This window comes from Peromyscus californicus, unplaced genomic scaffold, assembly GCF_007827085.1.
Source record: "Peromyscus californicus insignis strain IS unplaced genomic scaffold, ASM782708v3 Scaffold_21__1_contigs__length_65335640, whole genome shotgun sequence".
NCBI classification, from domain to species: Eukaryota; Metazoa; Chordata; class Mammalia; order Rodentia; family Cricetidae; genus Peromyscus; species Peromyscus californicus.
The window spans coordinates 17,079,148-17,098,044 of record NW_026294514.1 but is presented as its reverse complement, the minus strand read 5'-3'; the positions used below and the strand labels follow the sequence as shown (position 1 = coordinate 17,098,044).

General features: G+C 46.8%; 1 protein-coding gene across 3 annotated transcripts in view; it reads right to left on the bottom strand.

The window, feature by feature from the left end:
• Window positions 1-17,987, bottom strand: part of Adam23 (ADAM metallopeptidase domain 23) — a 157,042-nt gene extending 139,055 nt beyond the window's left edge. For all 3 annotated transcript variants that reach the window (XM_052749646.1, XM_052749647.1, XM_052749648.1), the window contains exons 1-2: window positions 17,780-17,987; window positions 16,335-16,552 (exon numbers count right to left, since the gene is read on the bottom strand). In XM_052749646.1, coding sequence (XP_052605606.1) covers window positions 16,335-16,552; window positions 17,780-17,981 — 420 coding nt within the window. In that variant the 5' untranslated portion in view covers window positions 17,982-17,987. The remainder of the gene's footprint in view (window positions 1-16,334; window positions 16,553-17,779) is intronic.
• Window positions 17,988-18,897: the final 910 nt, after the last annotated feature.

Sequence of the window (18,897 nt, the reverse complement as noted above, 5' to 3'; positions counted from 1 at the left end):
TCACAATCCTAGCTATTCAAGAAGCTAAGGCAGGAAGGTTCCAAGTTCAGGGCCAACCTGGGATACAGTGTGAGTTCAAGGGGAACTGAACAACTTAATAAAATCTTGTCTCAAAATAAAAAGTATAAAGAGAGATGGTAGAACCCTTGCATATCATGCCTTAGATCAGTCCCCAATGACGGGGGAGGGAATGTCAATGTGATGAAAAAGTCCACATAGGACGGGAGAAAAGATTTGCAAGTCAAGAGATTGAGGATTGATGTGAAGAATTTCTACATGTCAACAACAGAAAACAAACAGAAAGGGAAGAAGATTGAATAAGCAACTTCTCCAGAGAATGTATACACACACACACACACACACACACACACACACACACACACACACACATACACGCACAATGATTATATCAAAAAGTACTCAACCTTAGTAACACTGAGGAAATAAAGTCAAAGCCCCGAGGACTTACCACTTGACACCTATTAGGATGGTCAATATTAAAAATCTGAAGACAGAAAGTGTCAGTAAGGATGTGAAACCCTTATACAGTACCAGTGAGACTGTAAAATGGGGCCACTGCGGCCAAAAAATTATACAGGTTTGTCCTCTCTTCTCTGCTCAGGAAGCCCAAAGTTTGCAGAATGGTGTGTTTCCGTAAGAGCCCTACTTCCAAACTTCTGTGAAGACCCTGTCATTGCTGTTGAGCTTCCCATTTTGGCCCTAGATACCGAGAAGTAGGAAAGAGTCTCTTTCTATGGAAATAACAATCATGATCCTCACTGTGCCACAGAAACAGCCTCTCCCTGGACTGAATCCAGAAGCATCAACTTCTCCTGTAATGGGAAAATAGTTTGGACAAGTCACTGATCCACAGAAGCATTCTGGGCAGAAAAGATGCCCTTTAATGTGTCCCAACGTCAGCAAATACATTCGGATGATGCCCATGTTTTCTGTTGTTACCATTCAAAAACCAACTTTAACTCCAAGGTCTAAAATTTCAAGATAGGAAAACAAAAACTTTTTATTAAAATGTGAATTAATCAAAGTACATAAGCAGGGTATTTTGGCACACATTTTTAATTTTTTTTTTTTTTTTTTTTTTTTGGTTTTTCGAGACAGGGTTTCTCTGTGTAGCTTTGCGCCTTTCCTGGAACTCACTTGGTAGCCCAGGCTGGCCTCGAACTCACAGAGATCCGCCTGGCTCTGCCTCCCGAGTGCTGGGATTAAAGGCGTGCGCCACCAACGCCCGGCTTAATTTTTAAACAGAATTAAATGAAACTGAATTAATTTCTCTGGGAAAGTGAATCTATAAGTATAGCTTATTATATTTCAAATCACTGGTGAAACTGGTATTTAAGCCTTAATCACGTTTCTAAGTTGTATGTCCAAGCACGTAAACATAAAGAGCACTTCTGTCTACCCAACTACAATAGTAACCGCTGAATTTTCTTCAGTGACCACATCATTACGACTGGAGGAGCGGAAGTCACTCTGAGAAGAGGGGAGCCTCCTGGAGGTTGGGGAGCCGAGGTGACATAATCCAAATGGGAACTTAGCAACATCATTTTGCCTGATACGTGCAGAAAGGATGAGAGTGGGATGTGGACAAGGACAGAAAAAGAGCCGCCAAGACCATGGAAACTGAAAAGTCTTAGGCCTCCTGAAGGCCTCTCTACCCTGGCAACAAACCAAATCAGACCAAATCAGGAAAAGCCCAGGTTTAATAGGTAAAGCGTTCCTGGACGATTCCCCCAGCCCCTCAGAGAGGAGAAGGGAACAAGACTGGAAGAACCACTAGTCTGTTTTCTGGGATGCTGCTTATATATCCCCTGTGGGAGTGGTCTTGAGCCTCTCTGGGGGAGGAGCTGTGTTTGGCGGGCTCTGAAGGGGTAGGTTCGGGGAGGAGCTGGGGAGGGGAGCCAAGGTGGATCTTCCACCAGACTCCTTCCAAACATTCCAGACTCTTTGGTATAGGGATGCCAGGGTGCCAGGGGTTGAGGTGGAGCTCCCATCCAAAAAGAAGCAAGAGGTGATGACATTAGACCAGCTGGGCAGCCGTGGAGACATGGTGAGCTGCTGAACAGCAATGAGAGTTGAGTTGAAGTGATGCTTTAGGAGAAAGAGTGGGAGGTGGTCATAACCTGAGCCCCTTAACCTGAGTTCCCTGGAAAAGCATGGGAAGGACGTAGGAGGGCCAGGCTGAGAGAGGAGATGTTGAAATTAAGAGTTAATTTTGAGCATGATGAGCCCGGGTTGTCTATTACACATCAAAGTGGAAACAACAGATGAACAGCTGCAGGGTAAATCTTCAAAACTAGGGCCAGAGTAGCCTTCTAGTAAAGGTCTGAGGTTCTCAGACCTTACACGGGGAGCGAGTGTTTTATAGCAGTGAGTCAGGTCAGCTCACAAACGTCTAACATATTAGGGTGTAGAAACATCCCAGAGAAACCCTCAACTTTGGAAAACTAAAATGAAAAGACAAACTTGGGATCTCACCTAGACAGACTTTTAGAATTTTTAGTTATACATAATTTATTTTGTAAAAGATTAGCAGGTTTGGAGGTAATTATGAAAACTGTGTGAAGGGGTGGGATAGTTTATAAAAACACTATTTGAGCAACAATATTCAATGCTTCAGTATTCATCCACCCAACTAAATTTGGGTGGTTGGATGAATGCCAAATTTAATTGGGTGGATGAATGCCACCCAAATAAAAGAATAAGTAAAATGAAGGAAATAGGTATTAACTATAAGGGAAAGGAATAATGATTAACCATTTCTGAAGACAATTTTACACACCATCACAAAACTAAAAACAACAAAATGCCATCGTCTGAATGTCTCATCTGAAGGGAGCAAGTGACAGTGTTCACGCAGCTCACCAGGGATGAACACTGCTAACTGTTATCTGAACACTCTGCGGAGATGAAAGGCCACTATGTCACACAAGACAGCCTACAGCAATTAGCAAAGTAATTAGTGAGAACTCACTACAAAGCCATCATTTAGAAGCAGTGGAGAATCAGTGTGCCAGCTCTTCTGGCAAGCATGCACACAGATTTTTACCTCCTGGCCACGGCCTCTTCAGTTGCATCCCGCCCCGTGAAAACAAAAGCAAACTGTCTATCTGATATGTCTGTCCTGTTTGGGTTCTTTCTAGTTGGAAGGTGTAGACACATTCTATTTGTCACGGTCTCATCCTTGCTATATTTCATTTCCAGAGAACTTTCAAAGGCAAATCTACGTTTTTCTTGGGTTTGGCTCCATTGGGAGAATTGGAGAGGGAAGAAAGGTGAATGGGCATCGAACTGGGACAGTTCTTGGGGAAATTATCTTAAGGTTTATGTTATCTCGAGGACAAGCATTGGTGGGGGGTGGGCTTTACCACTACTCTCGAAGGAGAAAAAAAGGTGCCCCTGAGGCTGTGGGCACAGCTCCGTAGCAGAGCACTGGCCTGGCATTCACCTTGGGTTTCATTCCTGCACTACCAAGATCAAAAGAAAAGGCGGGGAGAGAAAGGTCTGCCTTACAACTCACTAAGATGCCCGATTTCCAAATTCCAGGCTTAGGAAAGCTCCTCCGACTGTCAGCTCGGCATAGCAAGGGCCACGGCTGAGTAATTCATCATGCATCATGCGCATGCTCCCAGAGTCACTCCTTTCAGAGTCCCACCAGCAGCAGCCTCCCGAGAGCTGAGATAAGCCTGTGCGGCCTGGCTCGGTCCTTAGGCCCTCTTCCATCTGACATGGACCAAACTCATCTGCAGCTCAAATCCAGACTCTGAGAACCCGGAACCATTCTTCATCACTTGACAGCAGCAAGGATAGCAGGAGCGGACCGAGAAAACGTCCTGATATTCAAGGCAGCCCTCTTCACAGGGCTGTGGGCTATGACAAACCGGACCTAAGGAGAGAAGCCCCTTTGGCTCAGGCTTTCAGAGGTTTCCGCCGGCTCAGCAGGGGCATGTGGCAAGCACTGCTCACTTCATGGTACCCAGGAAACAGCAGGGTGAAACACAGCCCCAAAGATCTACTTCCCGCAGCCAGGCCCCACCTCCTAATGTGTCCATCATCTCCTAAAATAGCAACACCAGCTGGGGATGGAGCCTTTTAACACACGAGCCTGTGGGGGGCATTTCATATTCAAACCACAACAATGGCCAATTTTTTTTTTTTAAATCGTATTTGTCCCACAAATAAATGGCTGTATCAGGTCATTAAATGGCCATTCCCTTGCTTTGGGTTGAAATATCATCTTTGTATCGAATCACTGGTTATGCGACATTCCACGTGCTGACAAAAGAGCTAAATTGGGAGTTCTGTCTTTTTTTTTTTCCTACTAAAAAAAAATAAAGGGTAGCTTTACCAGCTTTACCAGTTCTTGTTAAATAAGCTTATTTCGGACGCCCACTTCTTTAAGCTGTGAGCTCCTATAAAGCATACAAGAATACTTTCCAAAAAAAGAAGTTACTTCTAAAATGAGTCAAATGTCTGACATAGTTTGGAAACACCAAACAACTCCATCTCCTTTTTTTTTTTTAAACGTAAGGAAGGAAAATATGATAGAAAAAGTAAAACAAAATGAAAGACTAATAAGGAAGGTGCCGGGCATGGTGGAAAACACCTGCAATCCCAGTGTTCAGGAGGCTAAGGAATTAAGCATAGCTTGGGCTATGCTGTGAGTTCAAGGCTAGCCTGGGTTGCATAGTATAGACTTGTCTCAAAAATTAAAAAAACAAGCCAGGCAGCGGTGGCGCACGCCTTTAATCCCAGCACTCGGGAGGCAGAGCCAGGTGGATCTCTGTGAGTTCGAGGCCAGCCTGGTCTACAGAGCGAGTTCCAGGACAGCCACCAAAACTACACAGAGAAACCCTGTCTCAGAAAAAAAAAAAAAAATTAAAATTAAAAAAACAAGAAAGAAAGGAAGGAGGAAGAGAGGAGAGAAAAGAGGGAGGGAGAGGGGAAGGGAAAATTAAAAGGCCCAAAAAGCCACTGAATGCAGGGAAATGCTGAAGACAGTGTGTAAGGGAATGGGCGCAGGTACACCTGACTCACAGGACTTTTGGTCAAGATGACGAGTGTCAGGCCAGAGAGATGGCTCAGTGGTTAAGAGCATGGACTGCTCCTGAGTTCAGTTCACAGTGCCTGTAACTCCGGCTCTAACAGGACGGACTCCCTCTTTTGGTCTCTGTGGATGCTGCACTCACATGCACTCACACCCACGAGCGCGCGCGCGCACACACACCAACACAGTAATTTAAAAATAAGTAAATAAGTATTTTGAAAAAAAAATTTAGATAAATACTTTTTTAAACGTTTTCATCTAAAAGAGAAGGCAAGCTCTCTCTGCCCTGCCCATGGAAGGGTGATTAAAAAGAGCAAAGGACCGGAAGTCTGGAGACCAGGATTCCATATCCAGAACATAGAAATAAGAACCATCCCGGTGTTTCCGCCATGAGGACTGTGTGTGGTTACGGGTATGAGGGCACCTCCCTAAAAGTGTTCAAGTTCAGTTCAAAAGCTGCGGGTTATACTTGCAGTCACAAGGCTTTGGAGAACTGCGCGGCAAGTTAATCTAATGTGTTCTACTTCACTGACAACGTCAAGAGCGGGGAGACACGTTGCGGGGAAAAGACTTGTCTGCGCATGCGTTGATTGGCAGCGTTAGTGGCGCCCATCGGCAGCGCCGTTTTTAGATGTATTAGCAGGCCTGGTGGCACAAGACGGCACAAGACACCCAACTCCGTGAGCCAGACTGCAACTTACCCAGAGCAGTTTTTTAAACGTCCACACTGGACGGAAGCAAGCTCCAGAGAGAGCCTGGGATTCAGCGGGCACTCCAAATATCAAAGTCAACGCCTCTGCTGTTGTTGCTCTTTCTCTCTAGTGGTGCAAGAGATCGGGCCCAGAGCCTTGCAAATACTACGCAAGCCCGCTACCGCTGAGCCGCACCTCCACTCCTCTTGGAGGGGTTCGGTTTTTCCCTTCGTTTCGTCTCACTTTTTTTTTGTTGCTATCGTTGTTTTGTTTTTGTTTTTGCTTTGCTTTGTTTTGTTTTGTGTTTTTGTGTATCAGCTGCCGTCCATGCTTGGGTCAGACTACTCCTTAATGTATCTTTAATCCCACTGGGCAGAAGAAGTCCAGAAGCATGTGGTCACCTAGGTACCACTAATCACCTAGGATTTAAAGCTTAACAAGACGGATCCCCTGACAGAGCACTGCCATGGAGATAAGCAAGAGGTGAATGTCCCCAACGGTGTAATGATAGATATTAGCTGGAGAGCAATACAGCCACTGGCCTGTTCATACTTGGGTTTAGCAGCCTGCTTAAACGTATCTGATCAGTAATTAGTGTCTGTCATGTAGGGGGAGGGGCTTGTGCGTCCATCCTTCTTATCTCAAACCTTTAGAAAACTCTTGAGTGTCGTTAAAGTGGATCTTGGTACCATTAGTATCAAGGTGGGTGGCGGTGGCACACGCCTTTAATCCCAGTACTTGGGAGGCAGAGCCAGGCGGATCTCTGTGAGTTCAAGGCCAGCCTGGGCTACAGAGCAAGATCCAGGACAGGCACCAAAAACTACACAGCGAAACCCTGTTTCCCAGCACTTGGGAGGCAGAGGCAGGCGGATCTCTGTGAGTTCAAGGCCAGCCTGGGCTACCGAGTGAGTTCCAGGAAAGGCGCAAAGCTACACAGAGAAACCCTGTCTCGAAAAACCAAAAAAAGAAAAAGAAAAGAAAACATTTAGATGGATCTTGTTAACAAGCGAGTTTCACAGAAAAATTCAAAGTGGAACTCGGTTAACTAATCTGTAATTTTCCAGGTGAGGAAACGTGCTTCTGTCCCAGCTTTAGACAAAGCAGGTGATCTAGAGATCAAAACTTTGAGGAACTGGACTGACTCACAGCTGCACCAGAGTGGGTTCCCAGGAGGGAGACTTCTATCTGTCCAGTCATGAATGGGGAAGACTGTTTCTCAGGATCATTACTCCAAATAAAATATAAGTAGATCTATCCTTTTTATAATAGAATTTCTAGCATTAAATTCAATTAAAGTTGTACTAAATGTACATAAATTCTAAACACAAAGACTCCCCGGGAACACTGCAAAGCCCAGACACTCAGTGAGCTTTGACTGAGGAAACTGTGCTAAGGTTCCTGAAGGGTACCTGTGTTGACTGAGAACGGAGTACTTTGCGTGAACAAAATTTTATGATTACGCACTGCACAATTTATGAACTTTCTGGAAAGGAAAAGCATTTATTCTGAAAAATCAAACCTTAGGAACAACTAATTATTCAAGTCTTAAAGATGGATTTGACAAGATCACCAGGAATTTAACGGACTTTGGACTTCAAAGGCTCAGGCCACATTACTAACAGATTAGGAGTCTTTCCAGGGGGACAAGCGTTTTCTGAAAGTAGCCCCATAGTTTGGATGGATATGAATGAAATCATAAACACAGGCTTCCCCCACATGCGGATTGACCTTCGGACTAACAGACCCAGAAGAATGCCAGAAGGGAAAGAGAACAGGGGCTCTGTGGACAGGGGCTCTGTGAACAGGGGCTCTGTGGACAGGGGCTCTGTGGACAGGGGCTCTGTGGACAGGGGCTCTGTGAACAGGGGCTCTGTGGACAGGGGCTCTGTGGACAGGGACTCTGTGGACAGGGGCTCTGTGGACAGGGGCTCTGTGGACAGGGGCTCTGTGGACAGGGACTCTGTGGACAGGGGCTCTGTGGACAGGGACTCTGTGAACAGGGGCTCTGTGGACAGGGACTCTGTGGACAGGGGCTCTGTGGACAGGGGCTCTGTGGACAGGGGCTCTGTGGACAGGGACTCTGTGGACAGGGGCTCTGTGGACAGGGACTCTGTGGACAGGGGCTCTGTGGACAGGGGCTCTGTGGACAGGGGCTCTGTGTACGGGGCTCTGTGGACAGGGGCTCTGTGGACAGGGACTCTGTGGACAGGGACTCTGTGGACAGGGGCTCTGTGGACAGGGACTCTGTGGACAGGGGCTCTGTGGACAGGGGCTCTGTGGACAGGGGCTCTGTGGACTAAGAGGAAAGCAGGGAAAGTCAGTCCTGTGCTCTGCCCAAGGAAAACTTACCAAGCTGAAATTATGCTTGTTGAATGTGGATAAAGGGAGTCACGTGACGGAATAAGTGTTCCAGTAAGATTAATCTGTCAGCCGCGGGTCTGACGGATTGACAGACAATGAGACGATGAGAGACACTGAAAAGAACACAATGCAGAAAGAGGAGGGGTGGATTCGGGGCTCAGCACCAAGACTTGATAAGTGACTATTTATAGGCAGGAAATGAAGGGGAGAAGAGTCAAAGATTAGTCCCCAAGTTCACTCTTCCATGCTCAGAGAGAGAATAGTCCCAGGGAGAAAAATAGGGATGATGAGAAGAACTCTCTTCTTGCCTGAACGATTTCATACAGACTGAAGCCACCAGACCTGGGCAATGGCACCAGACAAAGGGTCCTGGATTGTCTTCTGACTGGCTGAAAAGAGGGCAGCGAGCCGCTAACCCTGAAAAGAAGTGAAGAAGAATGATACCAGCTGTCGTATAGTCGGCAAGAACGAGTCAGGCCCTGAGCAGAAAGCATTATGCAGGGCCACACACTGAAGCTGCGCTTTCAACAGCGTGGCTCAGCTGTGAGCCGCTCGAATTGATCCTGGGGGTGGGAGGGTGGGGCGGCGGACGAACAAAAACGGTCTAGACTTAACGGAAGAAAAGAATCAGAGACGAGGATCCAAATCCAAATGTCCAAAGACAGGAGGAAGGCAGAAGCAATAAAGAAGGCTACAGTCGAGGCAGGAGGATGCCTCAGTCTGTTGTCTGTTGCTGTAACTGAATACTACAGACTAAATGACTTAGAACACAGGTGCATTTAGCTCGTGATTCCGGAGCCTGCAAAGCCCCAGATCATGGCACTGGCATGTGCAGAAGGCCTCTTTGCTGCATCCTGGCAAGGCTGAGGGCATCACATGACAGACCAAATGTCGTAGCATGCATCTCGATTACTCTTTACAGAAAATCATTAATGCCATCACGGGCCCCTACCATCATAACTCCTCCTATCCTAAATACCTCCCCAGAACTCCGCCATCACAAACCACTGAAGTATGAGTCTGAGAAGAGCATTTCCAACTCAAATTCTCGTGTAGAACATGTCCCAACGGCAGTCTATGGAGTAGGACTGGGACCCAGCCCAGTTGTTTCTTCTCTCTGACTTCCTTGAGCAAAGGTTACTCCCTCCTCTGCATGTCTACCACCTTCTGTTCCAACCGCCCGTAATGGCACAGACATGAACTGCACATCACAGCAGCTCGGTTCTGACACTCCACCGGGAGAAAGAGTGGGCACTAAGTGTTGTTCTCAGTCTTTTTCTCCAGTGCCTATCCTTATCTAACGCATATGCCCACGTTATCTAGAGAGGAGTTACTTCTTAACAATCGGTGGATTTGTCACGCCCACTCTGCCCTTCAAAGGAGACCACTCTGCCCACCATTCTCTACCATGTTGTGTTATTTTATTTTCTCCAAGCACCTGTCTGTGCTCAAAATGAGTGGGCCAGTGTCGTTAGCGTCCTCGTCTGTCCCCTCCTGTTGGAAGGTGAGCTCTCCTCTCTGTGAGCCACAGGATGGTGTCTAATACCATGCTCACTTCTTGAGCCCTCCTCCCATGACTCACCATGGGACATGGAATAAATCAAAGCTCTGTGTCTGTCTCCAGTCCTTACAACCTCCCACTTCTCCTAACTGTCTCTCTCTGTTAAGGGCTCAGGTCCCTGGAAAAACATGGATTCAAACCCCGGCTCTGTCTGTAGCTAGCTAGCTATTAGTCCTTTTTGAAGACACCAATGATGAACCTCATCTGCTGAGTCTATAAATATAAACCTTGGTCACTAGATTTCTAGAGAATTAGCTAGGACCTTTTTCTCACTAACCGCACCCCCATCCCTGGTCTCTCAAATATCTTATTGTACTGCACTCACCCTCCTCCTTCCGACAACTGACAGGTAACTGAAATGCCTAAAAGAAAAACTGTGAATGGAGGAGGGGCCACTGTAGAGGTATTTTTGCTAGCTTAAACAGTATAAACATATGTTTAGCAACTTACACAATGCCAAAACTCAAGACTAAAATTACCTCTCCTGATGATCTAGCCTAGTACCAAAAATACCTAAAAGAATCTGGAGGCTGTTTTTTTTTAAGTTCAGTAAGATTATAACATAAAATGTTATGGCAATCACTACATTCTTTCTATATATTTTCTTATATACAGATGTTTAATCAAAGATTCACTCAACAGATATAGTACTCCAAGTCCCGCAAATAACACAACTGTAAACAGAATTCTGTATGTCACAAATTTACAATGACTGCCTAGAGTCTCCTGGGAAACTGAGGAGGTTTGTTGAAGTCAACATCAAAGTCTATATTATAATATGACCTTATAGGTGGTTGTTCCACCAAAACAGAGGAGGGCTCTGCAACATTCAGACCTATCAATCAAACTCGCACAGTGTGACGATGAACAGAGGGAGGGCTCTGCAACATTCAGACCTATCAATCAAACCCACAAAGTTTGATGATGAGGAAGCAGGGATGTTTCCACTGAAGAAAACTTTGCAAACAGGTCTTTAGCTAGAACTTGGGCTTGTGAAAGAAACCTCCAAAAGGGATTTCTTTTTCCCATGTCCCACAATAGTGAGACTGCCTCTCAATAGACAAGGGTCATAAAAGCATATATTCCTGACTTCTAAGAATGTATAAGTACATCTTGCAAGAGAAATGCTTGGGGCTTCCTTGTCCCATGCTGCTTTCTGTTGTCGCATACCAAGAAAAATGGAGCTTTTGGCATCTAGAAAATCAGGAACTGAAAATCAGGAAGTAAGGGTGATGGGGTGCATTATGTGAAATTTCCAAACAATCAATAAAAATATTAAGTTAAAAAAAACTGAAGTAAACTCAAAAGCCTAATTACTATGGTCCAAATTCACTTACAGCCGAGATGCAGTTCTGGCAGCCTGTATGTTTAGCACGTATGATACTCTGGGTTCAACCCCCAGCACCAGAAAAGAAGAAACTGAATTCACTAACCTGTCTATTTTCTCTCCTCAGCCTGGAATTGTGGGGAGTGAGGAGCAGCCTGTTTACCTAAGAGTCAGTCCGTGGTGAGAGGTCATTTATTTGCTTGACTCCACTGACACCTGGGTCACCTTCCCCTGGCTCTAAGCTCCGCCCCTTTCACTCCTTCCCAATCCGAATCTCCATCTTGGAGGCTCAACTTAGACAAATATTCATCAAGTTCTTAGGAACAGACTTCACAGAATCATCTCAAAAAGGAGTGACTGAGTAAAGAATGAATGAGTCTAAATCATTTCTCCTGCTGTCCAAACCTATCGCCCATTTTATTAACATACTGCATGGATAACGCATTGTTATGTGTGATGATCATATAATTCCATCCAGACTCATAAAGTCTGGCAAGTCTTGATAACAAAGAGACACAAGAAAATGTAAAGCTCATTCTCCATCTTCCTCTCACACCACGCTGTTGACTTGAGTGTCTGGGGCTTCTTCCCCACACACCAAGCAATTCGCAGATTCTTCACGACGACGAACAAGCCAGGTGTCCTCTAATTCAATTTGGTTCTGACACTCTCCGTCTGGAGATAGTGTCAGATCTCACAGGTTGAAGGCTGAGTCCCACAAGACTCCAGACGTCAGTCACAAGTCCCCAGCTAAAGCCTGTGCCCATGGGAGCAGGCTATGAATCAGTTGTCTCCTCACTGCCTGCTCAGAGCCGATTAACTTGCTCAGAGCAGCTCACTGAACTCAGGGGAAACATTTACTAGTTGCTATGAAGGACATTCTAGAAGAGACAGCAGACATGCAGCCAGGTGGAAGGGATGCAGAAGACAAGGTGTGGGAGAAACATGTTGAACTTCCAGGCCCTGTCCAGGTACCGCCCCTCTAGGAACCTCCACATGTTCAGTTATCTATCTGAAAGCTTCCAGAATCTGCTCCTTTGGATCTCTAGAGAAGCTTTATTTCATAAGTATGGATGATCATGTCACCAGACTTAACTAAATGTTAAGCCCCTTTCCTGATGGGTGAAGAAGCCCAACCCTTCAATCAAGCTTTCATCTTTTTTTCTTTTTCTTTTTTTGGGACAAGGTTTCTCTGTATAGTTGTGGTGCCTGTCCTGGATCTTGATCTATAGACCAGGCTGGCCTCGAACTCACAGAGATCCGCCTGGCTCTGCCTCCCGAGTGCTGGGATTAAAGGAGTGCGACACTGCTGCCCTGGCTTTCACCTTCATCTTTCTAGTGACTAGACCCCACCCTCAAACTTCCTAGAGGGCCCTGGCCTCCAATCATTGCAGCGTTAATCCACGAAAGAGCCTCCATTACTTGCTGACTTCAAGAGGTCTGGACCTATGTGACAGAAAATGGGATGGACACCAGGTGTGTATTTTCCAGTATCACACAAAATTACAATTTTCCATTAGCAGGCCCTCATACTGCTATATCCTACTAAACTGACTTCTTAAGTAGTAAAGAGATTGTTATGATAAATTATCAGACAAGACTGTCTATAAAGAAATCTTAATTTAGGAAAGCACCAAAGGTCAAAAACCAACTTAACTGTTTAGGTCTGAGGGGCCTATTCACTCCTTGCTGTGGACTGCCTTAGTTTATGCCTCGTATCCTGGCACAGTTATAAGTGTGCTCGCTTTTCTCAAAAATGGAGCCATTTGGACAAAGGTTTCTATAACATTTCAACTATGTAGAAATTGAAATGATTCCTGTTCTACTTGGCTTTCTCTTGCTGTGATAAAACGCCACGAACAAAGCAACTTGGGGAGGAAAGGGTTTATTTGGCATACACATTCCAGATCACTGACCACCACTGAGAGAAGTCATCGCAGGCACTCAAGGCAGGAACCTGGAGGCAGGAACTGAAGTAGAGACCATGGAGGAACATTACTTACTGGCTTACTCAGCCTGCTTTCTTATACAATCCAGGACCATCTGCTCAGGGGCAACACTGTTCACTGTAAGCTGGGACCTCCCACACTAATTATTAATCAAGAGAATATCCACCATAGTTGCTGACAGGCAATCTGATGGAGGCATTTTCTCAACTAAGATTTCCTCTTTCCAAATGCTCTTAGTTTATGTCAAATTGATAGACCAAAAAAAAAAAAACAAAAAAAAAAAAACAAAACTAACCTGCACAATTCCTAAGCATTCCTTGCCAAAATAAGAAAGCTAAAGTTTTCAAAACCAATACCATATACAGAGGTGGACTACACAACCAGCATTCAAACTCCCCAATTGTGAAAGAGTTAATAAGCATTTTAACTTACACAGCTGTTAAATTATGAAGGACACATCCACATGCAAGATTATGAAACTTCCTCAGACATAAATGTGGAGCTTGGCCTTGCAACCTAGATTCGGGAAAGTCCCATCCCAATTCTACCCCCCATCACAGGGATTCAGGAGAGAGGCACAGTGACTCAGCATTTCTAAGCACTCACTAAAATGTGCTTCAATGCAACAGAACCAGAGTGGAGGAAAGGTCCAAGTTTACAGATACTAATATCAAAAAATTATTTTTTTAAAAAGCAGTAAGGATGGAGTTCTATGCTTTCTCATTGTAACTTTTGGAAAGCAGGTAAGCTGACAAGTGTGTCTCTCTTATCATTGATATTTAACAAGTCATCATAAGATCCAGTGGAAAGCATGCAATACTGTTCGACCCTACTTAGCAGCAGAAACTCCATTTTGTCCCGGTCTGTCATTCTGCCCTGAGCTGCTACCCACAATTTCCTGAGGCTAGGATGCAGCCCCCCCTAACCCATCACACAGGTGTAAGCCACAAGCGTTCCACCCCCTTCTGGTTGGTTGGCCCAGAGCTGATCCGAACCACCAAACCACAGAACTCCAGACGGGCTGAAAGTGTGTCACCGAGGAAAGTCACCGAGGAAAGTCCCCAACTGCTTCTCCCCATATTACATTATGATCGGATGGGACTCTAGGGCTGTCTCTTTGCGGTTTCCCCCTTTAAAACTGCCTGCTGCCTCAGTGGGTACCCGACTGGCTGCTGCTCCTGCCTCGGACCCGGTTTGGAGCCCGAACCCTGCCGCCTCCCTGATACCAGTTTTTTTTTCTAAATAAATTTCTGGCTTGCTCGAACCCAGGCTTTTGTGATGGATTATTCCTGGATTCTCGGACCCTAACAATACTTCTTATCAACCAGCCCAAAAAAAGGCTTAAAGACGCAAAGGAAGAGGAAACCATAGACCACAAAAGGAAATTTCAGGGCGCCACCAAATCAGATCGGCACTATTAAAATCTGACCCAGGCACATCTCAGAATCTTGCTTATGTCATGTCTGTGTCTTCTAAAGAACAAATATTTTTCATATTTGCAAACCTTATCTCTTATCTGTGAACCCTTACCATACAGCTTTGCATATGAGAAATGTGCAACAGATATTTACTGAATTAAACTAATAAGAAAAAAAAAGGCTTTCAAATATCATCCCTGCCTACACATTCTTTTCAAAAGTAGAAGAGAAGTCCGGCTGTGGGGGGGGGGGGGGGAGGGTGTCAAGAAGCTTAGTACCTCTGACATCAAGCCAGTGCGCCACAGGAGCATTCTGTCCCTCTGCATAAGTGACAGGTAAAAGGTCAACAGATATTACCACCAGAAAGTCAGACATGGGATGTGAAATCACACCCACAAACAGAACAGTCATCTAAGGCTAGACCATAGGACAAGCATTAGTCACAGAGTCCAACACCTGAGTTAAAAAGAAATTCCACTGAAATTTCTTTCAGATCTCAGCTGAGGAGGGCTTAGACATTCTCTAAAGCAGGCTTTGAGGCAGCTTTGGCCTTCCTCCAGCACCCTGTACAAAGGCCCTTGAGTTTAAGAACTGTCACCACAGAGCACAGACCATCCCCCACTTGGCACAGGGATCATTCATAATGGACGCTATTCAGTCCTCAATGCTTGCTATCAAGGGGGCCTTGGATGTCTCTTCCTAAAGACAATATCCACTCCTTCTATCCATAAGACATGAAGTGTTAGTTGATCCACTAAATTTCAGAAAACCTTCTGAGGGGAAGGCTTGGCAGAGGAGAAGTTCATCATCGCAGCCATGGTGGCCAACAGCCCCTTCAAAATCACACAAACAGGGTTAACAAGGTTATTCAGTATGAAGAAAGCTTTGTTTCAGGGACCTCACTTGTCCTAAAAATAGTAACAATTAACAGTTCAAACCTAATAGCTGCTTTACAACCTTTAGAAGAGTCACCGAAGACCTTGTATCCCTATCCACCCATTTATGAAATGGGGAAAGACATCGTACTTACCTCTGCTTCAGAAAGCTATGCACATTGATTGCAAACCACAGACACCTTGCTTAAATTCTACATGCTTGACTATCTCCTGCTCTTGCCAAGTGAACAGGAACAATTCAGAAGGAAATACTTAACCTAAGGGATCTGTTTTCTGCACCTAAAAAAGAACAGAGGTTCCCGCTATTTCACTATGGAGACCTACTTCGGATCCCAAATATCATTACTTCAAGCAATGAGATGCAGGAGAAGGGATCCCTTAAACTCTTGGGACATCATACATTTCTGTCTTCATTTGAGTCTTTTTCAAGCTCCATGCCACTTTCTAAACTAACCTGAAAGTAAAGCAAATGTTCACCGCTGATGCAGTGTCCTCAAGGATGGCGTCAACCCAAACGGGTGTCTATCTTATGCAAGTCATTCTTTCCTGTTCTCCATCATCTATTGAAAAGCCGAATTGTTTGCTGACTGAACATACCATAGCAGTGGCCCTACCCCGCCCAATGCCCAATTAAAGAAATAAAGTAAACTCAAATGCAAGCTCTACACAGAAAGTCACACTGCCTGTCAGCAAGGCCTTCTGGGTACAGACTGCCAGGAGCTTTTATCTCCTGGAAGGTAGGTTCCTGCATCCTTACATAAAGGCTCCCAGAAAGAAGTTCACTCTGTTGTTTAGTGCCAACGGCACCTGAGAGACACCGGGGACCGAGTTTCTCACAGGACATCTGAAATTGCTGTTTCCGTTGAGTCAAAGAAACCAACAGTAAACCCTGTCCTGGTCGATCCCGAGTTCATTTCCTCTAGTTTCTCTTCTATCATCATATTAATTGCTTTCTTAATAAAATGCTACACTAAGATTTGTGAAATCAGATTCTGGCAGAACGTCAAATCGAAGGAGAACTCTTAATGGCAGCTACTTGGGCACACTCAGTCTCCTCCTGCCTACCTTGTTGTGTTTCTCTTGGTGTCTGGCCTTTGTGTCAAGAACATGATAGGGGCTTTCTGAGTCCTGATTGATGTAATACACCAGTCTTGAAGGCAGTGTGATTTCCTTCTGCACGGCACTGCTGTCGCTGATATTACTGCTGCTATTCTGTTGCGATGTCTTGGCTTCCTCGGCCAGGATTCCCAGGGCTTTTTCTGCAGTTTCATTCCAGTGCGGAGCTGGGGGGAGCAGGAAGCACAAACATACACAAACATACACATATACATCCAGGAAACGTGGAAATTCTGAAGTGCATCTTTCCATGAATTCCGTTAACAAAGTGTCCCGTGTATAAGGGGGTAGGAAGGGGAGACACAGGAAAAACAAGTGATGGGAACAGCGGGATGGCCTGGATAGGTTAGCAGTCAGGGAAGCTTATACAATCATGTACTATAGTCATGTATACCTTTTCCTATCTAGTCTTAGATCTGAACGTCCAGACTATGAGGGGGCAGGGACAGAACAGGCTTAGCGAAGAGTCAGCAACTGGGCATGCTCAAGGGTCCTGACAGAGCGGCTCAACTATTACCAAGCTTAGTAGCATCCCATCTGGGACCTAAGAACACTCCTGAAATAACTTGGGGCCTGAATTCACGGGCACTGAATGTAAAGTGATTCTTTCAAATATATATATATAAAACCATATATATATATATATATATATATATATATATATATATATAACCATATATATATATATATATGATTCCCTGTTCTTTTTAACTTTGAGATGAGGGGCAAAAACTGTTTTGCCATAAAGGGCTATAGATGCTGGCGGCTTTCCAAATTCTTTTTCTTCTACTGCCAAGGCCAGCTTTCTGCTTTCAGTGACTTCCAATCACCAGTGTGCTCAACACTGTATTATTCTGATTGCTCATTATGACAAGCATTTTGGGAAAACACAGCCAAAGGTCATGCGCAAAGTGTGTCTTGGAGACTTTCACTCTCTGGTCCCCAAAGTATGCCTCCCTCACCTTAATTCCAACAACAGGGACTAAACCTGGTGGGGAATTTGAGGAAACAAGCACTTGCCACTCTTACTGCATGCTCCCCGCATTCAAATGAAGGTTCCCCAAAGCAAGAAGCAACTTGCTCGCTCACTGCACCTCCCTGCCCCTGGAAGTTACATAGAGAGCGCTAAAGGACTCAGGAGCCACGAAATACCTCTGGGTGGAACCCACAGTCACTGGAATGGGTCTTTCGTGAATGCAACAGAAACGGACTTCCAAAAGTGAACTAGCATGAACCTGGGCTTGGGACTGAGAAGGGTGGAGAGGTCGACCGGGAGGCGCTCAAAGGCCAGGCTGGGGACCCACACGTCCAGGGTACACGCACCTGCGTGCCCTTCTCTCTCCTCCCCAGGGCCCCGCGGGGAAGGCAACGCAAAGGGCACCGGCCATACCCACCGCTGGGCGCAGCGGCCCCCCGGGCTCGGGGCCGGGACGAGGCGGCGAGCGCAGGCAGCAGGAGAAGGACGAGGAGCAGGCGGCAGGGCGGCGCGCGGGCCAGCACCGGGCCGGCGGGGCAGCTACAGGGGCCGCGGGAGGCGCCGGTCAGGCTGCAGCCCGCCAGGGGCAGCCGCCGGGAGCTGCTGCCGGGCGGCTTCATGGCTCATCGCTCCCGGGCGCCGGTCCGAGTGACCCGCGAGAGCGCCGGGCTGGGCTGCGGGGCGGCTGCGGGCGGAGCCGGTCACGCCGGCTGGGCGCGCATGCTGCGGCCGCGGGCAGGGGTCAGGGACTGGGGGGCTCGGGGACGGCGGCGCGCCCTCCTCGGCCTCTTTCCGCCTTTCGGGGAGCGGCCCGCAGAGGGGGGTCCCTTCTGCTCGGCCAACTTGGAGCCTCCCCGGCGGCTGCACCCTCCCAGTGGCGGGCGCGGCCGCTCCAGTGACTGCGGGGGTTGCTGCCGGGCCTGAGGATGCTGAGGAGGCGCGCGGGAGCGAGCGGGGGCGCGGGCGCGCGCGGCGCGCGGGCGCGAGACGCGGGGACGCGCGGCGCGGTACTGCACCCCACCCTCCGGGAGCGCGCCCGGGCAGGGTTTCGGGTGCGGATGCTGATGCTCTTGCAGATGCTGATGCTGTGGCCCGCATGGGCCGCACTGCGCATGCTCTACTGTGGGAGCCCCGGGGAGGTGTGGGGAGAGGAGGGTGCAGAGTGATGCAGCATCCCGAAAGCAGCATCAAAAGAGATGGTGGCACCTCCAAAGATGGGGGTAGGGGAGAAAGAAGCCTGCTGTCAAGGATGAGCCCGCAGAGAAAAGTGCAGGGGTTCCCAGGCCTAGGGCAGGCCTGATCTGGCAACAACTTGGCAAGGAAAGCTACCCATCCTCAGCACCCACTCCTATACCAACCCTCACCAGCGCAGGGAAAACTGAGACCACGCATTTTCCTTCTAAAAATCTTTATTTATTTCCTTCCTCCAAATAAATATAAAGGGCTGCAGCCGGGGAGGTAAAAATAGCTGTGCTCCTCATAGCGAGTGGGATGACAGTGGGAAGCTCTGTGGTGCATTCGCAGGCTGGCGTGTGG